Source organism: Bos indicus x Bos taurus, chromosome 23, assembly GCF_003369695.1.
Source record: "Bos indicus x Bos taurus breed Angus x Brahman F1 hybrid chromosome 23, Bos_hybrid_MaternalHap_v2.0, whole genome shotgun sequence".
In the NCBI taxonomy this organism is placed as follows: domain Eukaryota; kingdom Metazoa; phylum Chordata; class Mammalia; order Artiodactyla; family Bovidae; genus Bos; species Bos indicus x Bos taurus.
In genome coordinates, this window is record NC_040098.1 from 13725432 (window position 1) to 13751701 (window position 26270).

Genomic DNA, 26270 nt, shown 5'->3' on the forward strand with positions numbered 1-26270 from the left:
AATGAATGGAAGTTAGAGTGATGCAAATGTACTAAAATTGATTGTGATCATAGTCTGTGAATATAATAAAAACTGTTGAAGGGTACATTTTAAATGAGTGGATTGTATAATATGTGAATAATATCTCAATGAAACTGTTACAGAAAATAAATGAGAGCCTCATGTACAGGACAGAGTTAGATCATGTAAATCATGTTTATTTGTTTAAAAGGAAATAATAGATAAACCTAATAAATTGATAAATATATGTGATTAAGAATTAAAATGCTGATTATATTATTCATTACAGGAAGGACCCATGGTTCCAAATATACCACCCCAAGAAGCTAGCAACAGGCTACAGATCTTTCAGGTAAAATTACATTTTTGTGGTTACATTGACAGTCCCTGCATGTTTAAGCATGAACATGAACTCTGAACATGAAATGAACATGAACATGAAAATGAACTCTGTTTCATTTCGTTTACTATCATTTCATTTACAATTTATACTTAGGTGGCTTCCATGGTCATCTCACCAGGGAAATACAGAGCTGCTGTCCAAAAATCAGTGTTTTCTTCTTTACTAGGAATACCCAAGATTGAGTGGATTATACTACTTCTTTACTCATTTGAACCCTATAGGAAAGATGACGGTCTAAAATAGTAGAAAAGTCTGAATTATAGAATTTTACAAATGTAGTTTCATTACTTTCAGATATATTTATAGGAGCTTGAAATGTATGTCTGGGGACCACTTAATTTCTTAAGGAAATAATTTTATATAAAAAGATTACTTTCAGAATGCTTGAAAGTTAATTTTCCTGAGTACTTAACTTTTCCTCTGATAGCTTGGTATCAGCATAAATTTGCTTCACAAATTTATCTTGTTTCATAGATACTATTTAATAAACTTCAATATAGCTTTTATCCTCATTATAATAAATTCTACTTTAGTGGGTTCTGAATTAATTACATCTTACTATAATTTAAAAACCTTTTGTAGGCCAATTTTGATGATCTATGGAGGAAATTCGTTACATATTCATCTGGAGAACAACTTTTTGGGTTGCCTGTGACTGACTATGAGGTTTTACACAAAACTAGGTAAGTTTAGAAATTGAGCAAGTTTATTATAAATAGTTAACTGTCCATTAGGTGAACATGTTGTCATTAAATCCTTCATTGTACAGAGAAGGGTCTGGCTTGGAAAACTCCTAAATAGTCCCCTCATTCCTAGCTATTCCTATTCCATTGAATACACAGTCTCCATATAAAAAATGTGGCCTTTTGTGGTTTTCCCTGATAGCTCAATTGGTAAAGAACCTGCTGCCAATGCAGGAGACCCTGGTCTGATTCCCAGGTCGGGAAGATCTCCTGGAGAAGGGGTAGGCTTTGGGCTTCCTTTGTGGCTCAGCTGGTAAAGAATCTGCCTGCGCCTGCAGTGTGGGAGTCCTGGGTTCAATCCCTGGGGTGGGAAGATCCCCTGGAGTAGGAAATGGCAACCCACTCCAGTATTCTTGCCTGGGAAATCCCGTGGACGGAGGAGCCTGGTGGGCTACAGTCCATGGGGTCTCAGAGAGTCTGGTGTGACTGAGCGCGAGTGCCACACAATGAAGTTTTCCTGTACTTGCTCCAGAATCCCTCCTTTCTTCTTGTTTTGGATATAACTGCATCTGGGCACATGAGAGAAAGCTTTTGGTAGGAATGTGATGTTTAAAAGGCAGACTTAAAGGCAGACATGATCATAGAAATGCAGCTTGCATTTGAAAGTAAAGAGATCAAATAAAACATTAGCCTTAACTTTGCTCTCGTTAGCAAGTTTTGGTCACATTGTTTGCAGTGATTGGTAAGTTTGTAATAATTAAACACACTGGTAATGGCACGTAATATTGTAATTTGGAATATTTGAGAGCTATAAACCTTGACCTAATTGATGGAGCTTTGTTTGGAAACTGACGGGGTTGTATGCATGTTGGTATAAGACATTATACACATAATGTATGAAATATTTGACTAGATGAATTCTGCCTATCCAATAATGGAATTTATGTTTACAATATATGTTACATAATGACTTAATTATTTGGTTTCTCAGAAAGGAGCTCAACTTGCTGCAGAAGCTGTATGGACTGTACGATACTGTGATGGGCAATATTAGTGGCTATTATGAGATACTTTGGGGAGATGTAGATATTGAAAAAATTAATGCAGAACTTCTGGAGTTTCAAAACAGGTGAGTTTCAATTGCATTAAACTTACCAATTTATAGTGCCTATTTTAGGATCCTATAGGAATTTCACAAATGATTTTATCTTCTGATATATTGCTATATATTCATAACACCTTCTTCAAAGAAATGTGTAGATGAAATAATTTTTTTCTTAAAGATGTCGTAAACTGCCAAAAGGACTTAAAGATTGGCAAGCTTTTTTGGATCTGAAAAAAAGAATTGATGATTTCAGTGAGTCATGTCCTCTACTAGAAATGATGACCAATAAGGCAATGAAACAGAGGCACTGGGATCGGATCTCTGAGTTGACCGGAACCCCATTTGATGTGGAGTCAGATTCTTTTTGTCTCAGAAATATTATGGAAGCACCACTCCTTAAAAATAAGGATGATATCGAGGTACCTAGGATTTAAGGTCTTACGAATGATCTGTTAAAGAATGTCTCCTTTTTCTTTTCTGAAAATTGTACAAATAAACGTTTTATTCATGGGTGTACTGATTTCCCTATATAATGTACCCTCAAAATTTCAAATGATCCTGAACATTCCTTGGTTTTGCAAAATCATGCTGTAACTCAAGGAGATAATATAATTATTCGAATTATTTAGTTTTGGAGCTCCTTAATCTGTCCTCCTTGTCCCTTAACTATACCCTTTTAAAAAATTCTGTTTATTTCTATATTGTGTTCTTGGTGGATTCCTCAGAATATTTTCCAACCTTCTAATTCTATACTGTTTACTATTAGTCTACTAAATACTTTAAATTATTATATATTTCCTTCAGGATTTTTAATCGGTTCATTTCCATTTTTACGCTTAGTGTTATTTACATTTCCATCAACAATGTGCAAGGATTCCTTTTTTTTTTACATCCTCACTGACACTCTTTCTTGTCTTTGTGATGATAACTATTCCAGCAGGTGTGAGGTGATACTTCATTGTGATTTTGACTTGAATTTCTCTGATGATACGTGATGTGGAGCACCTTTATATGTACCTGTTGGCTCTTTGTATGTCTTTTTCAGAAAAATAGCTATTTAGAACCTCTGTCCATTATTTAATCAGATTGGTGGTTTTCGCTGCTGAGTTGTATGAATCTGCTATATATATATTGAATATTAATCCCTTATCAGAGCTATTATTTGTGAATATTTTCTCCTGTTTAGTAAGTTACCTTTTCATTTTGTTGGTTGTTTCCTTTGCTATAAGAAGCTTTTTAGTTTGATGCTATCCCACATGTTTATTTTTACTTTTGTTACCTTGGCTTTGGTGTCAAGTCCAAAAAAATCATTGCCAAGACTGATTTCAAGGAACTTAACCACCTCTGTTGTCTTACAGGAGTTTTATGGTTTCGGGTCTTTAGTCCATTTTAAGTTGATTTTTTGTGTGGTGTCAGATAGTGGTCTAGTTTCGTCCTTTTACATGTGGTTATCCTATTTTCCCAGCACCATTTATTGAAGAGACTGTCCTTTCCCCATTGTATATTCCTGGCTCTTTTCTCATAAATTAATTAAACATATATGTACGTTTATTCTGTTCCATTGTCTCTGTTTTTATGCCAATACCATACTTTTTTGATTACCGTAGCTTTGATATAGTTTGAAAGCAGGAAGCATTATGCCTCCAGCTTTGTTCCTTTTTCTCAAGATTGCTTCGGCTAAATGGAGTCTTATGTGGTTTCATAAAATTTTTAGGATTTTTTGTTCTGTTTCTTTTATTTATTTATTTGACTGTGCCTGGTCTTAGTTGCGGCACGTGAGATCTTTGTTGCAGCATGCAGGACCTTTCTTTGAGGAGGGCAGGTTAGCTGCCCCAAGACATGTGGGATCTGAGTTCCTCTACCAGGAATCGAACCTAATCCCCTGCCTTGGAAGGCAGATTCTTAACCATGGACCACCAGGGAAGTCCCCTTGTTCTATTTCTTGAAAAATGTCATTGAAATTTTTATAGGGATTGCTTTGAAACTGTAGATTGCTTTAGGTAGTGTAGACATTTTAATGATACTAATTCTTCCAATCTATGCTCGTGGATTATCTTCACATTTACTTGTGTCCATTTTAAGTTGCTAGCTACTAAAGTTAGAATGTGGTCTAAAACTCTACATTTTTACTCCCCCCCTACATTTTGTTTTTGGTGTCACAGTTTACATCTTTTTTATCTTGTGTATCCACTGACAAATTATTATAGTTACCATTATTTTTACTAATTTTGTCTTTTAACCTTCATACTAGACTTATAAGTGATTAACCCAACACCTTTTATAACATTAGACTATTCTGAACTTTACTATTTATTTCCCTTTACCAGTGAGATTTATACTTTCATATAGTCTTCTGTAGGCAATGGCATCCCACTCCAGTACTCTTGCCTGGAAAATCCCATGGACGGAGGAGCCTGGTAGGCTGCAGTCCATGGGGTCGCTAAGAGTCGGGAACGACTGAGCGACTTCACTTTCATGCACTGGAGAAGGAAATGACAACCCACTCCAGTGTTCTTGCCTGGAGGATCCCAGGGACGGGGAAGCCTGGTGGGCTGCTGTCTATGGGGTCGCACAGAGTCGGACACGACTGAAGTGACTTAGCAGCAGCAGCAGCATAGTCTTCTGTTACTAACTAGCTCGGTTTCATTTTAGCTTAAAGAAGTCCATTTAACTTTTTTTTGTAAGACTTACCTAGTGATGATGAACTCCTTTAAGCTTTTGCTTGTCTGAAAAACTGTTTATCACTCTTTCAATTCAAAAGGACAGCTTCACCGTGTACTGTATTCTTGGTGGCAGGTTTTTTTTTTTTTTCTTTCGACACTTTGGATATATTGTGTCACTCCCTTTTGTCCTGCAAAGTTTCTGCTGAAAAATCTGCTGGTAATCTCATGGGGGTTCCCTTGTACATAACAAGCTGTTTTTTTCTTGCTGTTTTTAAGTTCTCTCCTTGTCTTTAACTCTTGACCCTTTATTTATGTGTTTTGTTGTGAATCTCTTTGGGTATATTTGTGTATTAAGCAAATAGGCCCCTTTTTTCACAGAAAGCTTTTTAGTGATCTGCCTCTGTGCTGGGCACTGGGTTGGGTGAGTACAAGCAAGCTATTCAAGAGCTATTTCTCAGTTCATTATGGGCTTGTGGGTCTCATGAACATAAGCCCTGAATTTGGGAGGGGTTGCTTCTTTTTAACAATATATGTATGCCAAAAGTTTTGTTTTCGAAGCATTCTTGTCCTATAAATGCTATTCAAATACTATTGAAGGAAACAATCAAGGAATTAAAAAAAAAAAACAAACTTTGATGATCACTTCATTCTTACAGTAGGTTTTTACACTGAAGAGTGTAGCTATTCATAGGCTGTGCTTCTGAAAACTTCATTTCGCAGGAATTGTAGGATTCAGTTATTAGTTATTTTCCCCCTAAACAGAGTCTCAGTGTTGTCTATGCCAGTACATTCTGTTTGCTTTGCTCCATGTACTCTGCTAGTAGCCTAGCTGGCTGCTTACTATTACTTCATTCACTGCCTTGAAAGGAAGCCTTTTCCCTTCCTATAAAATGTCCTCTCCCTCCCCCTGTTGGAATCCTACTTATTCTCAGATGTTCCCTCCTCCATGAAGCCTTTCCTCCTGACTGTAGGCAAAAGTCATTTCTCCCTTCTCAGAACTCACAACAGTTAACACCACTCTTATTACACTTACTACACAGTGTGTGTTGGTTACTCAGTCGTGTCCGACTCTTTACGATGCCATGGATTGTAGCCTACCAGGCTCCTCTGTCCATGGAATTGTCCAGGCAAGAATACTGGAGTGGGTAGCCATTTCCTTCTCCAGGGGAGCTTCCCAACCCAGGGATTGAACCCAGGTTTCCCGCATTACAGGCAGATGCTTTACCATCTGAGCTACTAGGGAAGCTCTACCACACACTAATTTGTGGAAATTCCTTGCACCTTCATATCCTTTCCCGTCTCTGAGATTCTGTGATTCCAAGTAGGAAAATCAACTGGGGTATGTTAGGAAAATACCTTAATTTTATTTACCTTTGTGAGACTTTCATATCAAAAATTCTCAGGAAAACAGGAAAATCCATAAAAATTAGAATTAACTTTTAATCAAGTGAGATATTCATATTAGGGTCAGAAGAGATGGGACTATAGCAATGTTTATATATTACTTTAAAGAGTTCAAAAGAATCTCACATTCTCATTTGCTTCTTATAACAAGCCACTGAGCGCAGCTGTGATTATGTCCATGTTGGCTGAAAAACAACAGTTAAAAATATAAACAAGAAACATGATTTAAGTTCCGTATCTCATGTATCTCAGTTGTGTCCACCTCTTTGCAATCCCAGGGTCTGAAGCCCCTCAGGCTACTCAGTCCATGGAATTTTCCTAGAATACTGAAGTGGGCCGCCATTTCCTTCTCCAGGGGATCTTCTCAACCCAGGGATTGAACCTGTGGCTCCTGCATTGACAGGCAGGTTCTTTACCACTGCGCAACCTGGGAACCCGAATGATTTTCTAGGGCCAAACTAAAAAATTATGTGATTTTAATGCACTGAATTTGTAATTGAAAATGTCATGACATATTCTTTGATTTCCCTCTGAAGGATATTTGCATATCTGCCATTAAGGAGAAGGATATTGAAGCCAAGCTGACTCAGGTGATTGAGAACTGGACCAATCAGAACCTGAGTTTTGCAGCCTTTAAGGGAAAGGGAGAACTCCTGCTCAAAGGAACTGAATCGGGAGAGATTATCACCTTGATGGAGGATAGTTTAATGGTTTTGGGTTCCTTACTAAGCAACAGGTAATTTTATAATTTGCAAGGGAAGGTTTTGATTTGCCATTTAGAGTTATATAATTTTAGATAAAACTCCAGTTTCGTAGCTGTGGCACAACACGAGATTCTGACCTAAAGTGTTGACTCTTGTCAGTCCTTACATGAACTACCTATTTTCCCTAATAATCATGGCCTCAATTTTTTTTTATGGTACTCACCTCCCCATTATAATTATTCTCCCCCAAATTGGCAGCTCATCTTCTGAATATCTTGACTCCCTACCAAGATGACATCTTCATTTTATCTTCTTTCTCTCTCATTCTTTCATTTTTTTGTCATTGTCCTCCTTGGCTGAACCTGCTCAAGTGTTCACCCAATAGCCCAAGAAGAGTAGGCTGGCAAACATGAAGGAATATGGAGAAGGCGATGGCACTCCACTCCAGTACTCTTGCCTGGAGAATCCCATGGACAGAGGAGCCTCGTAGGCTGCAGTCCATGGGGTCTCGAAGAGTTGGACACGACTGAGCGACTTGACTTTCACTTTTCACTTTCATGCATTGGAGAAGGAAATGGCAACCCACTCCAGTGTTCTTGCCTGGAGAATCCCAGGGACGGCGGAGCCTGGTGGGCTGCTGTCTATGGGGTCGCACAGAGTCGGACACGACTGAAGTGACTTAGCAGCAGCAGCAGCTGCAATCCCCTACCTGACTATCCAGTGATTCTTAACTGGTCTTTACCCTAACACACCTAAGAAATGTGTCACATTATTTCAGAGGTCATTAACAGAGGTCAGTGCCCAGGGTGCATGGGGATTATAATACCCTATCTGCATGTTGGGATCACTGTTTACTGAATGACATCCTGCAAGACCTCTGGCCCAAAGGCAGTCTTGCATTTGGATAATGCATTAACTCACAAAACTCCTAGGAGTTCTAGGGTGAAGTTGCTGGGCTTAAATTCCTAGGGCTCATCCTCTGCTTTCAGGGAATCTGAATAATCTGAATAAGCTGGCAAAGGTGACCATTGGCTATTCAGTGGTTCCTGGACTTCACAGGCTTCTGCTTTGCCATGGTTCATTGAAAAGTTTGCCATCTTGATTTCCTGAATTATGATCTCTTGAAGAAAGGCTGTAGATTGATCTGAGCCTGATTGTGCAACCCAGGAATTCAGACTTGAAATTTTTCTTAATTTTACTGTTAACTTGCATATAACTTGAGTTGTTGTTGTTCATTTGCTCAGTCATGTCCGACTCTTTGTGACCCTATGGACTGCAGCACGCCAGGCTTCCCTATCCTTCACCATCTCCCAGAGTTTGCTCAAACTCATGTCCATTGAGTCAGTGATGCCATCCAACAATCTCTTCCTCTGTCATCCCCTTCTCCTCCTGCCTTCACTCTTTCCCAGCATCAGGGTCTTTGCTAATGAATTGGCTCTTTGCATCAGGTTACCAAAGTATTGGATCTTGAGCTTCAGCATCAGTCCTTCCAATGAATATTCAGGATTGATTTCCTTTGAATTAACTGGGTTTGATCTCCCTGCAGTACAAAGGACTCTCAAGAGTCTTCTCCAACACCACAGTTCAAAAGCATCAATTCTTTGGCACTCAGCCTTCTTTATGGCTACTGGAAACACCATAGCTTTGTTTGGCAAAGTAATCTGAGTGGTTAGAGTACTAATTTATTGTACTAGTAAACTCAATGTTGAGGTCCTGCTAGGAAGAGTATAAGGATATCTGAGAAGTCACAACACTATGGGAGATCCTTCTTCTAGAAAACTTTGCAGCACCAAGTGGATCCAGAATGCCTCTTCCAGAGCCAACCATAGCCTTATCTTGTAGCAAGTGCCAGATGAATTTCTAGGGCTATTCAGATGTGATGTCAGAGGAAATTGTGTATTTCCATGGGTGAGACTTGACTCACCTCAAATACCTGGATTGTGACACTTTCCTCATGGGGTTCCATGAGCCTTCTTTTCTGTCATTAACAGGTTCTACCACATAAAGTTGTGCAGTGCAAATACCTGGCCAAAGGACAAAACTTGTCACTAGTGATTTATTTCAAGTCCCCCTTTTTCATGTTGGGAAGTTATACAACCATCAAAGATGAGTCTTTTCAAAAATTTCTGGGCAAAGTTATTTTTAACTCCATTTATCTAGGTGCTTCAGCTCCCTAAAATGCTTATCCACACCCTCTTGGTCTGCATGTATTGATTTTGAAGGTGCTTTTGGCGTATTGACTGCCTTTCAGCTCTAGACTGATGGTCAGATGCACACTATAAATTGTGAGTTGAGAAAAAATGCCTCTTACTACTAGATCAACTCATCTACCTCCTTGGGGCAATTTTTGTACTGCCACTTTATACCTCCATGTATAACATAAGCTTCTGTAGAAACCAAAGGTTGTGCTCAAGCATCAGACTATACCCAGAAGAACCCCATTCTATATGTGAGTCCCTTCAAGTCACTCTGTCTTGATCAAGAAAACTTTTAAGACTGTACAAATGTCACTCACCAGGAAGTGCCACTACACAACTTCAAAGCTATATGCTTGCATTGCCACAACTGAAGTTGGCGTCTTAATCCAACTGTAGGTAATTAGGTCTTTACCCAGTATCTTCCCATCACTTCCTCATGGCATCCACTCTATTTCTTGTCTTTCTTATTTGTGCCCAGCTTTTTGGACACCTTGTAGTCTCATGAACTCTTTAGCTAGCCCCGATGGTGAAGAAGCAGGATGGGGAAGAAGTGGAAACAGTGACAGACTTTATTTCCTTGGGCTCCAAGGAATGAATGTTGACTGCAGCCATGAAATTAAAAGACACTTGCTCCTTGGAAGAAAAGCTATGACAAACCTGGACAGCATATTAAAAAGAAGAGACATCACTTTGCCGACAGAAGTCTGTATAGTCAAAGCTATGGTGTTTCCAGTAGTCATGTACAGTGTGAGAGTTGGCCCATAAAGAAGGCTGAGCATTGAAGAACTGATGCTTTCATACTGTGGTGCTGGAGAAGACACTTGAGAGTCCCTTGGACAGCAAGGAGATCCAACCAGTCAATCCTAAAGGAAGTCAACTCTGAATATTCGTTAAAGCTGATGCTGAAGCTCCAATAATTTGGCCACCTGATGTGAAGAGCTCATTGGAAAAGACCCTGATGCTGGGAAAGATTAAGGGCAGGAGGAGAGGGGGGTGACAGAGGATGAGTTGGATAGCACCATCGACTCAATAGACATGAGTTTGAGCAAACTCCAGGAGATAATGAAGGACAGGGAAGCCTGGCATGCTGTGGTCCATGGGATTGCAAAGAGCTGGACACAACTGAGTGACTGAACAACAACCACAAGGGCTTCTAGGGAGTAGCAGTTCTGGATCTTTAACACTGCAGAATCTACTAAGCACAGTGCCTGGTGGAATTAGCAGTCTGTAGGTAAGGCAGACCACATTTGTAGTGAACATCAGACCTCAAGTTTGACCCAGGCCTTGTGTTAGTAGTTCCACAGACCAGTGATAACAGGGCCCTATGTGTTATTCTCACGGGCAGTCCCCACTTGGATTTGGTTCACAGAAGCCTTGGCAGGCCATCTTAGTCCGTATTTTCCCTATACTCCAAAGAGCAACCAGTACAATTCCTTTGCTAGACCTCTGTAGCTTAAAACTAGGCAGATTTCTTAGTTTATCACTGAAACGTGGGAGCAGTAAGTGAGATCACTATAATTCTATGTTTTATTCATAAAAATGCAAATATCTCATTAACTTTATGAAATTTAATAGGAGCTGCTTTTTTGTAGGAAAAAATATTCATTGTCAAAGGAATATTTCTCCTTCTTGTTAAAGCCTACTATTGTCTGAATCTTTCTTAAAATGTAATATTTTTCCATTCTTACTTTTTAGATATAATGCTCCATTTAAAAAAAATATTCAGAATTGGGTGTATAAATTGTCTACTTCCTCAGATATAATTGAAGAGTGGCTAGTAGTCCAGAACCTTTGGGTTTATCTTGAAGCTGTCTTTGTAGGTGGCGACATAGCCAAACAGCTACCACAGGTAAGTACGGGTCTTGTAACTGCTGATGGAATAGTTGGTGTATGTTGTCTGTATGTCTCTGTAGAAATCTTCAGAAAGACATATGGCCATGTCTTGAGGATTTGTACCAGTGGTTTGCAAACTGTGGCCAACTCACCTATTTTTGTAAATATAGCTTTATTGGAATACAGCCATGTCTCCATTCATTTATATCCTGTCTGTGACTGCTTTAGCATTACAATGGCACAGTTGAGTAGTTGTAACAGAAACCATATGGCCTTACAAAGCCTAAAATGTTTGCTCTCTTGCCATCAACAAAAAAGTTGCAAACTGCTGACCTTTGCTTTACATTAATAGAAAGAAGAAACTCATAGTATTTTATAAATATATATTATAAACATAATATTTTCAAATCTGTTGTCTGAGGAGGTGAGGTACATTCAAATATGATACTACTAAATTATAGAAGTTCATCTCTTCTAAGAGTTAGACTTATTCCTCTGAGTTAAAATAATCTGTAATCTGTAAACACAAATTAACTACTAGTAAGTTAACTAATAGTAGATTAGAAACACGAGGCAAGGAAACTTAGCCTTAGAAACCTGTAACAAATTATTTAAAACAGCTTTATTGAGACCTTTTAAATTAATACCGATACATTACTACTAACTTTATTCTATAGAGGTAATTTTCCTTTTGTAAAATTAGTCTTGTTCTTTTGAATTTCCATATCTATGGCATCTCTATGGGGCTTCCCTGGTGGCTCAGATGGTAAAGAATCCACCTGCAATGCAGGAGAACCAGATTCAATACCTGGGTTGGGAAGATCCCCTAGAGAAGGGAATGGCTCCCCACTCTAGTATTCTTGCCTGGAGAATTCCATGGGCAGGCTACAGTCCATGGGGTCGCAAATCTTTGTAGATTAAAAATCAAGGACAAAAGCATTTTGAAAGTAGCTGGTTTCCCTTTGTAACACATTTTTAAAACAGAAATCTTTTCTTTTTTAATCAGAAAGTTATGTTTTTTATCAAAAATGCACTTAAAACTTTTGATAGAGGCAAGATTATGCCAATTTCTAAAGGCATTTTTGCAATCGAATGCAAGCTTAATATCATTCATAGTAAATAGTAAATTTTCATTTGCAAAAATGTAAATGAAGCTTTGTTTCAGATTTTTACTGTTTTCTCCTTCTTTTTTCCTGGGGCACTATTAAGCTTTAATTATTCCAAAGACACTGAGATCAAATTATTTTCATGCTTCTTCAGTTTGCTCATCAAACCAAAACACCTGGGGTGCTGAAAGACTAGATTTGCGTTTTAAGTTGATAGCACTGAAAATTAATCATGCGGCACTTTGAAAAATGTATTAAATGTAAGGAAATGAATTAGTCATAAACCCTATTGTGATAGGACAGCATTTCAATAAGCAGTTTTATGGCTTTGGGTGTCTGTTGTTCAGAGTTAATTCAGATAAAAAAAAAATGCTCCTTTAAATTATGTAGCCTAAGATTAATAGGGTGACTTGAGGAACTATAGGACATGCCAGAGTGAAGACTTTGCTTCATTCAGTCATCCACATGCCAACTTTTACTGACTATGGGTTTGTCTTTAGGAAGCAAAACGTTTTCAGAATATTGACAAGTCATGGATAAAGATAATGCAGCGAGCTCACGAGAATCCCAATGTGATTAGTTGCTGTGTTGGAGATGAAACCATGGGGCAGCTTTTACCTCATTTACACGAACAATTAGAAGTATGTCAGAAGTCACTTACAGGGTAAGAGTTTAATTTTTTCATTGCCTAACATTTTATATGTGATGGTGTTTTATCCAAAATTAATAGAATTGACTGCATTTCTGGTTTGGTAGTGACGGTTGAAGTGGTGTTAGGAATTTAACATTTCACATAAATTTGATTTCTTTGCAAAAAAAGACACCTTCAAGTTAGGGTGGGTGAATTAAGACATTGTATAAGTTTTGTAGGGCTGCTGTGACAAATTACCGCAAATGGGGTGGTTTAAGATGACAGAAACTTATTTTCTCAGTTCTGGAGACCGTAAGTCTAAAGTCAAGGTAGCAGCCCCTTCTGAAGGCTCTAGGGAGAATTTTCCTTTGCCTCGCCCAGGTTCTGGTGGCTCTGGGACTACCCTTGGCTTGTGGCTACGTAACTTCAGTCTCTGTCTTGATATGTCCTTCTCCTCTTCTTCCTGTGTGTCTCTTATGAGGAGACTTGTCATTGGACTTAGGGCTCATCCGGATAATCCAAGATGAGCTCCTCTCGAGATATCTGACTTCAGTACATTTGCAAAGGCCTCTTTTCCAAATGAGACCGTATTCACGGATTCCAGGAAATAGGATGTGGACATGTCTTTTGGGGGCTACCAATCAACACACTGCAGGTGTGGAGTGGAGAGGTGCACTCACAGAGCAAATAGCCAAACAAATTCACAGATAATTTTCTTCAAAGGCAGTTCTTTCTCAATTTCTCTTGAAATAGGGCGAAAATATACCCCGGTTTGTCCAAATTTTTGCCTTTGTCCTGACTGAATGGCTAGTTACCTCCGCCCCCCGCTTTCACTCTCAAAATATCCTGGTTTGGAGATAAATTATATGTTCACCTGGCATTTAAGCTTGAGGTTCACAGTACTCTTAGAAGGGTTGCAGGAGGGCTCTTGATGAGAAAGAATACTATAGACGATGCCTTGCTCTGAGTCACACTTTCTTATTTCCGCTTACTTTCCCCAGTGCCATCTATGGTAGGTCAGAACTTTTCAAATGGGAAATGGCTATAAGTGTTTGCTACTATCTTATCGATATTAGTGATTGTGTCTTGGCTAAAAACCCCAAATTAGTAATTCAGAAAAAATTATTTGGTAATGTGACTTTATTTAAAGGTATTTGGAGAAGAAGCGATTACTATTTCCAAGATTCTTCTTTGTGTCTGATCCAGTTCTCCTGGAAATTCTTGGACAAGCCAGTGATTCCCATACCATCCAGGTGTGTCATCTAAATGTCTGTTACCTAAATCCTTTTTTTCCATAGCCTGTGTAATAAAAAATAAAAATGAAGTTAACATCTGAAAAGTACAGTCAGGAAAGAAGAGTGTTAAAAATGACATTGGTTATAAAATGCCTCATTTTCTTTGGATCTGGAGCCCATCAGCTGGAGGCAAGAGCCATCAATTATGCAACTCACCAGTTGGATGATCTTAGCCAGTTACTTAATTTTCCTGTGTCTCAGTTTTCTTGTCTGTAAAATCAGAATATTAATCATTTCCACCTCATAGGCTTGTCATAAGAATTAAGCAAGATAATGCATCAAAAGTACCTGACATAAAGTATGTGCTCACTAAATGTAACTCATTGTTATGAGTATTTAAATCTAAATATTCTTAGATCAGATAGGGATTGTGGTTTCAATGTGTCCCTTTTTTCCTGTCCAGAATGCTTCTCAAATGCTTTTAGCCATTTCGAAGGGCAGTAATTCCAGGGGGAAGAGAAAAACTACAGAGAACTGAGAGTGGAGGCACTGAAACCCCATCCCAGGACCATTTCTGGTTTGGGAAGCTGGGAAACAGCTAATAATACCTTCCTTGTTGGTTTCCAGGGAGTTGTGGGGATGAGAAAGGACAGGAAGGAAGTAGAAGCTGTGTAAGGCAGACACAGAGCCAAGAGAGAAGGACTGACCTATCCCTGGGAGGGAAGGGGACAGGGACAGTGTGGTTCAGTCTCCAGTGGGAGGAAGATGGCAGTTACTGGTTCAACTTCCATAATGTAAGAGGATGGGCATCTGTAGGTCTTGGAGGAAACACTGTATATGGCTGGATTTAAAAAAGTGGGCTTCCAAGTCAGTCAAGGGTCAAAGAAGAGGTTGGTTTTTGGTTTTTTTTTTTTTTTTTGAGACAGTGAAGTAAATTCTTAATCTTTTACAAATATTAAAAAAAAAATAGCAAAGCTTTTAAGAAATGTCTCAATGGCTTTTGTGTTTGCATGCATACTCAGTTGACCCATCGTGTCTGACTCTTTGCCATCCCATGGACTGTAGCCCGCCAGACTTCTCTGTCCATGGAATTATCCAGGCGAGAATACTGGAGTAGGTTGCCATTTCCTCTCCCAGGGGAATCTTCCCGACCCAGGGACTGAACCCATGTCTCCTGCAGCTTTTGTGTCTAACCTCATGTATGATGTGTTTGCTCTGTCTTGTGCTCTCTTATAGCCACATCTCCCTGCAGTGTCTGACAACATAAATGAGGTGACCTTTCATGCAAAAGACTACGATCGTATCATGGCTGTCATATCAAGAGAAGGAGAAAAAATCATTGTAATTTAACTTGATTAAAATTTTGTTAGGGTTTCTTTAAAATGTAGAATGCAGTTCTCTTATGAGAGAAAGGGAGGGAGTTGAGTCAGGTTCTAGTTCTGTAGTCTTTCCTGGCTTTGTTACAGACTAGTTTAGATAACTCATTTAATTTCTCTGGGATTCATTTTATCACCTATACAATGAAAGTTTTAGACCAAATGATCTTTATACTTCTTGCTACATTATTAATTAATTTTACTCATGTTTTAAGTATTTTGTGTGAAATTGTTTGCTTTGTCTCGAGGTACTGTGATTTAGGACATTTGTAAAAATATCAAATTACTATCTATTTGTAACCTATTTGTAATATACTGTTTCAGCTGGATAGTCCTGTTATGGCCAAAGGTCCCGTGGAGATTTGGCTTCTGGACCTATTAAAAATGCAGATGTCGTCATTGCATAATATAATTCGATCCGCATTCTATCAAATCAGTGATTCAGGATTTCAGCTGTTACCTTTCCTCAATCACTTTCCGGCACAGGTGAGACTACACGACATTCAATGAGTAGAAATAAGGGGGACAGGTATTCAGGAGACAGTCAGCCTGACAGTGCGGAGCTGTTCTGTGTGTCTTAGTTGCTCAGTCACGTTCAACTCTTTGTGACCCCCTGGACTGTAGCCCCCCAGGCTCCTCTGTCCATGGAATTCTCCAGGCAGGAATACTGGAGTGGGCTGCCATTCCCTTCTCCAAGGAAGCCGTTCTAGCTTTCAACAAGCTAGAGAGGCCCACCCTCACACTTGTCCTCTCCTCCACCACTCTGGTCCAACCCACCCCGTCCCCCAGAATAGGGTTTGCACTGCTCCCATCGTTGAGGATCTTCACGGAGACTAAAGGACTAATGAGAAATTTCATCTTGTACAAAAGACACCTGTCTATGTATAAAAACACCTATCTCTATCCATACGTAGATAAATATAGATGCAGATACAGATATGGACATATATAAAAGGAGTCACCATATCTTTTCCTGAAATGAAATCCATCTTGCCTTTTGTTTATTTTCCCTTCAAGTAGTTAAAAATTGGCATAATCTGGTGAAGTTCTTCTCATGAGCTAAGGTTTTAGAGAGAAGACATCGAAGAGGCTGGAGCAGGTGAAAAGCCCTCCTGCCCTTTGACTCTTAGAAGTGTGGTGTCATGTGCCAGGTGTTATTAAAACTGGATATGGCAAATGAAGAAGTAACAGTTTCATTACATTTTCAGCCAAGGTAAATGAAGAGTGATGATTTGTGATCTCGGTCAGACACAGTGAGGGATCAATTCAGTTTAGTTCTGAATTGCTCAGTTGTGTCCGACTCTTTGTGACCCCATGAAGCACAGCACGCCAGGCGTCCCTGTCCATCACCAACTCCCAGAGTCCACCCAAACCCATGTCCATTGAATCGGTGATGCCATCCAACCATCTCATCCTCTGTTGTCCCCTTCTCCTCCTGCCCTCAATCTTTCCCAGCATCAGGGTCTTTTCAAGTGAGTCAGCTCTTTGCATCAGGTGGCCAAAGTATTGGAGTTTTAGGTTCAGCATCAGTCCTTCCAATGAACACCCAGGACTGATCTCCTTTAGGATGGAATGGTTGGATCTCCTTGCAGTCCAAGGGACTCTCAAGAGTCTTCTCCAACACCACAGTTCAAAAGCATCAATTCTTCGGCGCTCAGCTTTCTTCACAGTCCAACTATCACATCCATACATGACCACTGGAAAAACCATAGCCTTGACTAGACAGACCTTTGTCGACAAAGTAATGTCTCTGCTTTTTAACATGCTGTCTAGGTTGGTCATAACTTTCCTTCCAAGGAGTAAGCGTCTTTTAATTTCATGACTAGAAGGCAAGAAAAATATAGGCGGGTTTAGCAAAACCCAGCTGCTCTTCCCATCCCAAGCCCCGAATCCTGAATTACTGCACACACAGTGGAGACAGCTGAAATGTTATGAGATTATTCAGATGACACAAGCATGAATACAGAGTCAATCTCCACTGAAGAGAATGCGTTAATATTGTTTTGTGTTCTATAATATTCTTCGAAAGCTTTATTATTCTCATTAGCATTATTACCTTTGTGACAAAGCTTTATAAAATACTGTATTTGATAGCTAAGGAAAATAGCTCCTTAGGCTAAATCAACATAGTTTCCCTCCTGCAGGAAAGCATGATTACAATTAGAAGGAGATATAACATTACAGTTGGAAAAGCTGAAAAGCAAATTTAAAGTAGTGGTGAAGTTGGACAGGATATAATAGGAAAATTGACCAACTTTTAGGACTTTTGTATAATGTGTGTATGTATTTTTAGATAAAAGATTTTTAGATAAAAATCGTAACATTGTAGTAGGCAAATTTCAGTTGTATGGAAAAATTGCTTTAAAGAGTAATGAATATATATATTCATTTTCTGTATTTTCATTCAATATATACTTATTTAATATATTCATTAAATATATATATTACTGTCTTTAAATTGCATTTTAGAAAGCAGTTTTCCAGAATCAATTTTTCTGTTACTGTGTTAATTTTTTATCTGAAATTGTTTAAAATTTCACCTTTTTTCTCAAATGCATTTTGAAGATTTTGAACACAATGGATCCTTTTTGGAAAAATTTGGAAACATTTGAAGAATATAAAAGTGAAAAGAAAATTTTACCATATTTCCACCACCTGGAAATGATGACAGTATTTTAGTGTGTTCCTTTCCAGTATTTTTTAATGTGCTCATCATAAACACCAAATAATATTGATGAGAATTTTGTTTTTTATTTTTATTTCATTTTTTATTGTAATGAAACATCCTTCAGTTTTCACCATGACGTCCCCTGCCTTCTTAAACCTAGTGAGAAACATAATTTATAGTCAGTTTTTAAATCAGACAGCCTTGCACTGTCATTTCTGCTTTGTTTCCCTCTGCTTTGTGCAAAGAGAATCTGCTTGCTATCTGGAGCTTCCTGATAGCAACTATTTCCTTTCCACCCCAGGGCTTCGTTTACCTTCACCTGCAGACCCAAGATTGGCCACTGCTCTAGCAGGAAAATTATTGATGTTCCAGAGGAAGCAAGGATAAGGAGAGGGTTGTTTTTTTTTTTTAGTTTATTTATTTTAATTGGAGGCTAATTACTTTACATATTGTATTGGTTTTGCCATACATCAACATGAATCCGCCACGGGTGTATACGTGTTCTCCATCCTGAACCCCCCTCCCACCTCCCTCCCCATACCATCCCTCTGGGTCATCCCAGTGCACCAGCCCCGAGCATCCTGTATCATGAATTCCTGCTTTACCTACACTGAACGCCATGCCTGTAGAATCCATACGCCACTTGCACACTTTCCTTCCTCTACCAGATGTGGAATTCCTCTTTGGTTCAAATGGTCTTGGATATGTTGCCTGACTCTGGGGAAGAACAGAAGCTCCCAAAGGGACGGTTGTTGCAGACGAGGGGGTGAGGGGAGGGCAAGTTCTGACCGCTTTCATTTCCTTTCCTGGGGCGGAAATCGTAGGTAAGGTGAGCATCAACTTACAGTTTTCCTATGCCTTCTTCAGGAGACAAAGGACAAGCTTCCCCCTATCTGACTTTTTGTCTCTATCTCTGTCTCTTGTAGATTTATATGTAGAAAGAGAAATAGATGTACATAAAAGATAAGGATATTAGAATGAGATTAAGGAAAGAGATAGACAGCATATCCTTTTTAGAAGATGCAAATAAACCTTTGGAAAACTCTGCTGAAGAAAAATACACAATAATATATTATTTCCATTTATTTTTTTTTAGAAAGGAAAGTCATTGTATGAAGGTATATGGGTCTCAAGCCCTCTATAGAAAAATTCCCCAAGCATCTTCCATTAATGCATATATAATTGCATAAATTGTAGCAGTTGTTTAAATTATTATCCATCCACATTGAAATAAATAATCAATTGTTTGAACTTTCAGTGATTTTCCCCTTTGAGAGTGAAGAAATGCATGTCCCTTTTTTAGTTTAAAATCAAGAAGACTGTCCACCTCAGTGTGAATAAGTGACCACTAGATTTTATTGCAGGTGTGCTTTAAATATTTGGTAAACTTATTTGTCTGCTGGATTTCTAGGTTGGGCTTCTGGGAATTCAGATGTTGTGGACACATGATTCAGAAGAGGCTTTAAATAATGCAAAAGATGACAGGAAAATCATGCAAGTGACAAACCAGAAATTTTTGGATATTCTAAATACTCTCATTAGTCAAACAACACATGACCTGAGCAAGTTTGATAGAGTGAAATTTGAGACTCTAATTACCATCCATGTGCATCAGAGAGATATTTTTGATGACTTGGTAAAGTATTTTTTTTCTTAATTTAAAGTAATCTAGTGTATTAATTAAAAGTTAGTGCTTCTAATAATTAACAGTTAAGTATTATACATACTTCATAGCTTATATGAATCTTGCATCTGTTTGGTCCTTTCTCACAACCAGCTTTGCCTATACAGTGTCTACAAACATATACTGATATATTTGGTAGTTTTAACAGTCATGTATGTGTATTCAGTTTTGACATTCTGAAAGTCTGGAATCAACTGATGTAATTTGAACTGTTTCTTTAAGCCAATAACCAGGGATATGATATAATTTAGGTGGGCTTGGTTGTGAGTTATGGCAATGTTCGTTCATGACTTGGCCCCTGCGCTCAGAGGGCAAGAAGAATCTGAAGAAAGAGGCATGCCACTCCAGATTGGTAGTTAGCAATATTAGTGAGGAAATTCATTGAATACTTAATGAGGCTTGGGCAGCCTCTAGAGGACTAAATCTCTGCATTTGTCTGCCAGAATTTTTAAAATAATTTTCTTGAAATATAGTTGATTTACAATGTTGTGTTAGTTTCTGCTGTACAGCAAAGTGAATGAGTTATACATATCCATATCCCTCCCCTTTTTTAGATTCTTACCCCATTACAGTGTATTGAGTAGAGTTTCCTGTGCTATTCAGTAGGTCTTTATTAGTTACCTATTTTGTATATAATAGTGTGTATATACGGAGAAGGCAATGGCACCCCACTCCAGTACTCTTGCCTGGAAAATCCATGGACAGAGGAGCCTGGTAGGCTGCAGTCCATGGAGTCGCTAGGAGTCGGACACGACTGAGCGACTTCACTTTCACTTTTCACTTTCATGCATTGGAGAAGGAAATGGCAACCCATTCCAGTGTTCTTGCCTGGAAAATCCCAGGGATGGGGAAGCCTGGTGGGCTGCTGTCTCTGGGGTCGCACAGAGTCGGACACGACTGAAGCAACTTAGCAGCAGCAGCAGCAGTGTGTATATGTCTATCCTGATCTCCCAATTTATCCCTCCCCACTTACCCCCTGGTAGGTTTGTTTTCTATATCTGTAACTCTATTTCATTGTCTGCCAGAACCTTATAAGTTTGTATGGAGGCCTTAACTACCTCCTGTACCATCCAGATGGTCTCAACGGCATGTTCCTCTCTCAAGGGTGCATCCATGAAAATAGTTCCCACTATGGGAACAGTAGGCAGAACGCCTATTCCAGGGACAGAGAAGGGGGTGAGGGTCCATCCAGCTCATGGGTCCACCTGAAGCCATGTCTTCTAGATTAGCTCCTCCAACAGATGAGCCAGTTGTGAAAAAAGTGTAGATTGAGTAGAACCAAGTTTCAGGGCACTCCTATGGCTGTTCAGGTGATCGTGTCTGACAAGTCTTCATGGGCTTGATCTGGGCAAGGTTCTGCAGAGTGGGAGTAGAAGGGATATTTGAATTCCCTTTGGAAACAGGACCCTAACAAGTGGTCTTGAGCAGTAGTTGTCTATTATGGGATAGGAGGCCCAGGTAGTTTTGATATTCCATCATTTTGACTAGCTTCATTTTTGACTACCATTGCATTATTCTGTTTAACTTTTTTTAAAAAATTCTGAACATGCTGCTCTACTTTATTTCTTAAATTTTTTTATTCATTTCTTGGCTGAGCTGGGTCTTTGCTGGGGTGCGTGGGCTCTTCATTGCTGTGAGCGGGCTTTCTCTAGTGGTGGCAAGTGAGGACTACTCTCCGGTGGAGGTGCACTGGCATCTCATTATGGTGACTTCTCTTGTACAGGGCATGGGCTCTAGGCTCACGGGCTTCAGTTGCTGTGGCTCTCAGGCTTAGTTGCCCCACGGCATGTGGGATCTTAGTTCCCAGACCAGGGCTTGAACCCGTGTCCCCTGCACTGGCAGGCAGATTCTTAACCACTGGACCACCAGGGAAGTCCCTGACTTGATCTGTCTTTAAGGTATCTTTTTCCTTCATCAGAGACCCACAGTTCATGCAACTTGGGGCCCATTTTTTGGAGACTATGATTACCAGGCTATCTGTTTCCAACTTGTATCAAAAGTTCCGATCAGATAAGTTGTATTTACTGAAGATTGAAGGGCATGGAATCCATTTTATTCCCCTGTAGTCTAGATCCTTCTTTCTCAAAGTATGTATGACAACCGGTTGTGCTGGCCTCATCTAGGAGCTTGTTTGAAAAGCAGAATCTTCAGCCTCCCCACCATACCCCTCTGCAGACCTACTGAATCATCCTCTGTATTTCAGGACAACTTCCAGGTGATTCATAAGCATATTAAAGCTCAAGAAACACTGCTCTAGAATTTCTCTGGTTCATGCTAATCATCAAAGAGCCACATACTTAGACCATATTGCTTTGGCCTTCTACAGATTTGCTTAATTGCCATTACCATTATACTTTGGTTTTCCTTGAAATCCACTTCAAGAAGAAGTCATATGGAATCCATTACTATACCTGCTATGAATGTAATTGAGAATATTTGTACATTTCTCACTGTCTCTTAAAGTTGAGGTCTCATGGAAGAACCTTCTTTTTAAAATAAAAAGGCTGAGCATAGCTTTACTTTCCTTACAGAATGTTTTTTTTTTTTTTTAAGAAACTATACACATAGTTAAAACTATGAAGCTGTTTTTCTTTTTATCTCAATTGCTAGTGAACTCATGCTCAGTTTGCATTCCAAGTAAAATAGTATCTTGTAGCCCACATATATGCATTTTATTTCTCCATGTATAATGCTTAGAACATAATGTATTTTGATATACAGTAACAACTCAATAAATATCCGCTATTCTTCTTTATACTTTCCTCCTCGACCCCCTCTTTATTTTTAAAAGTGTACTTATTTTTATTTATTTTTGGCTGTGCTGGTTCTTTGTTGCTATGTGCAAGCTTTCTCTAGTTGCGGCGAATGCTGCTCTCTAGCTGTGGTACATGGGCTTCTCATTGTGGTGACTTCTGTTGTTGCAGAGGATGGACCCTAGGGCATGCAGGCTCAGACTTGGGGCACATGGGCTTAGTTGCCTCATGGCATGTAGGATCTTAGTTCCTGGACCAGGGATCAAACTTGTGTCCCCTGCCTGTCCCCGGCAGGCAGATTCTTAACTATTTGACAACCAGGCAAGCCCCAGTCTATCCCCTCTTTACCATCCAATAGGACTGTTGCAAGCAGCTAGCTGACTGCATCTCCATGGCTGAGGGTCCTGTGCTAGAGAACAGAGTCCCTGCGGGTGGCACTGGACTGTTACCTGAAAGTAGTCCTTTTAAGGTGGTGAATACAAACTATTCTTTAGAAGGGAAGATAGAATTCTTAACTGGAGGGGGGAGCCAGATCATAGACAATGAAACAATAGCAAAAATTAAATAGCATGAAGACTTCATGAGATGGAGAACTGAGCATTGTATAGTTGCTGGAGTCTATTTTTCAGTGTCAGCTGAATGACCTGGAATTGGGCCCCTGGGTGGAGAAGCAGTGAAAGGGACCACTTGCCACTTATATTGATTCCCCTGAGTGGGCAGGACTGGGGTTTCTCCAGGTTTGCTGATGGAAAGTCATTAGGCACCGTAGAACTTATTGTGGTGGGATGTTGCTCCTGAACGTGCTCATCAGGTTTCTGTCTCTTGCATCCATGGTGGTGGGAGCCTCTTGGCCTCCCATGGGTATAAGCCTCTTGGCCCATGGGTATAAGCTGATGGCTGGGCAGATTGATTGGTTTGGCCACAGTGCTGGTACAAGAAGGCGTGTGTGCATACAGGGCCATGCCTCTCCCACTGCCGTGAGGACAGTGCCCAACCCCTTTCCTCTGCCCTGTGAAGCCTCAGCTCTCACTCTTTCTCCAGAGTCCTGGACGCCTCAGCAGTACTGAACTTCCTTCAATTTCTTGAACACACCAGCCACATCTTCTGGGTCTTTGTCTAGAATATTTTGCCTTCTCATGCCTTCTGTTTTATTTCCTCAGCTAATTCCTACTGTTTTTGCGGGGTAGTTTAGATGTTTCTTTCTCTGAGTATCTCCCTCAGACCTAGACTAGGGGAGGTCTTCTTGCTACATCATTTCATGACCTTGAGTTTCTTTCCCTACTTTATTGCATTTGCTTGTTTATCTGATTTGTCTTTTGCCCTGACTTGTCATCTTCAGAAGCCAGGAACTGTGTCTGTCTTTGTTTACCCAGCACAGCACTCCAAGGAAAGACTCATCAAATATTCATTCCAAGGAAAGACTCAGTAAATATATATTCAGTGACAAGAATCAACTAATGAATGAGTGAATAAAAATTGCCTATATGCTACATTTTATGCTATTGCAATTCAGTATGTAATCTCTTTGTATTTCATGTTTTTAAGGTAAAAATGCATATCAGATCTGTTACTGATTTTGAATGGCTAAAACAGAGTAGATTTTACTTTAAGGAAGATTTGGATCAAACAGTGGTGTCTATTACAGATGTTGACTTTATTTACCAGAATGAATTTCTGGGATGCACTGATCGTCTTGTTATCACCCCGTTAACAGATCGGTAGGAAACTCATTTTTGTTATTCCATTCTTGTAATTAAATCATGTACTTACAATTGTCTTAAATTTGCATTTGAAATGTTAACAAAAGCATATTGCTGTCGTGTCAGCTCTGGGCTAGCTCATCAAAGTTTAACAATGAAATAACTATCATTATTTCAAAGTACCTATAGGTTAAATTTTTATGAAATAGAAAAAAATAAAACAATAAAAGGATGCTTGAATGTTGACTATGAGAAGTTTAGTAATGAAGTTGAAAAAAAAAAAAAGGAAAGAAAAAAGCCGTTGAGTAATGAAGTTGAGATTACAGGATGGACAAATGTCTCTAGAGCCTTAAAGAGGGTCATTAGAATGGCAAAGAAGGAAGGTACACCTTGGAAACGGTGTCTTCTGGTTTTTCATATGTGGAAGTTCATTCCTGAAGTGATGTTTCTTGGCCAGGTCTGAGTGAATAATCAGTTAATGGCACATCCCCTCGCCATTCTTTCTAGTACATGACACTAGACAAGTCCAGGGTCTTTGCCATTCTTACATGTCCTGCAAATACCTGGTTCTGTATGCCATGTGTAGGAGACAGTAAATGTTTGTAGAATCGACTTAAACTGGGTCACAGAACAGCTAATTCTGCTGTTATTTTTAAATAGAGCTGACACCAGGTAAAATTATGATACAGCAAAATTATGTCTTCAGCGTCTTCTAGACTCATCCAACCTCCCTTTATATGTCCGGTTCCATCACAGTTTAAATTTTTCAGGCTGTTTTCCCTTCGACTGATGTTTATGTATAAAGCTTCATGTCACATGAAGCTTTACTAAGTTTGCTTAGATCTGAAACAAATGTAACTGAAGCTGCATTATGGATACCAGGGGGTTCATTACAGTGTTCTGTACATGTGTCTAAGTGAGTGAAACACTTCACAGTAACATGGTTTCCCGGCAGTGGTGTGCTGGCGGAGCTGGCTTGTACTAGTCTGCAAGAGCCAACGTCATGCTCTTCTTCCCAGTTTTGTGCTATCACATTGCCAGCGTTGCCACTGGCCACGATGGACGTATTTATGCCACAGAAATCAGCAGATGTAAAAAATTAGGCTTGGAATTTCCTGGTGGTCCAGTAGTAGGACTCAGTGCCTCCACTGCAGAGGACACAGGTTCTATCCTTGCTTGGGGAACTGAGACCCTGCATGCCATGTGGCGAGGCCAAAAAACAGAAATCAGCTTTATTTTATTTTTCCTAGAGGGCTCATTGTTAAACATCTGCCAGCACACCACCACTTACTTGATTCTCTGACTTCAGATCTCCTGACCACAGTGCAAGGAAGGCCTGCAGGTTTTACGTCAGGGTTGCACGCCTTTGCAAACCCTGTATTACTTCTAATGAATACGAGCTACTCCAGCCTTGTTTGGTTGCCCATCTCTTATGAGAAAGCATTAGTAGCTCAGTCATGTCCGACTCTTTGTCATCCAATGGACTGTAGCCTGCTAGGCTCCTCTGCCCAAGGCATTTTCCAGGCAAGAATACTGGAGTGGGTTGCCGTTCCCCTCTCCAGGGGATCTTCCTGACCCAGGGATCGAACCTGCATCTCTTATGACTCTGGCATTGACAGGCTGGTTCTTTACCACTAGCACCACCGGGGAAGCCCCTCTAATGGGGGTGGCTCAAACTCTAAAACGAACGGTCTCATTTCAATCACATCAGACTTCTGCTTGTGCTTCACTGTAACGCGTGTTAGCTCACATCCACGCTTTGTCTGCTTCACGTTTGCAGGTGCTACATCACTTTGGCACAGGCTTTGGGAATGAACATGGGAGGGGCTCCAGCAGGACCTGCGGGCACTGGCAAAACCGAAACGACGAAAGACATGGGAAGATGTTTGGGGAAATATGTGGTCGTGTTTAATTGCTCAGATCAAATGGATTTCAGAGGGCTAGGAAGGATTTTTAAAGGCAAGTGTCAAACACTGTTGTGTTATTTTTGGTGGATTTATTTTTATTGCATTTAAATGGTGTTTTCTGATAGAAGTCTAAAGTGATAGTGTCCCACATAAGCAAAATTAATGTAGATTGATGCATATGATATTGCCATTTTTCTGGGCCAAAAATGGCTGGGTA

General features: G+C 39.6%; 1 protein-coding gene across 2 annotated transcripts in view; it reads left to right on the top strand.

The window, feature by feature from the left end:
- DNAH8 (dynein axonemal heavy chain 8) overlaps positions 1-26270 on the top strand; it is a 321904-nt gene that overhangs the window by 107156 nt on the left and 188478 nt on the right. For both annotated transcript variants that reach the window (XM_027525064.1, XM_027525063.1), the window contains exons 31-43: positions 290-352; positions 986-1086; positions 2078-2215; positions 2370-2610; positions 6795-6994; positions 10856-11009; positions 12600-12763; positions 13881-13983; positions 15202-15306; positions 15666-15827; positions 19421-19645; positions 23992-24164; positions 25927-26105. In XM_027525064.1, coding sequence (XP_027380865.1) covers positions 290-352; positions 986-1086; positions 2078-2215; positions 2370-2610; positions 6795-6994; positions 10856-11009; positions 12600-12763; positions 13881-13983; positions 15202-15306; positions 15666-15827; positions 19421-19645; positions 23992-24164; positions 25927-26105 — 2008 coding nt within the window. The remainder of the gene's footprint in view (positions 1-289; positions 353-985; positions 1087-2077; positions 2216-2369; positions 2611-6794; positions 6995-10855; positions 11010-12599; positions 12764-13880; positions 13984-15201; positions 15307-15665; positions 15828-19420; positions 19646-23991; positions 24165-25926; positions 26106-26270) is intronic.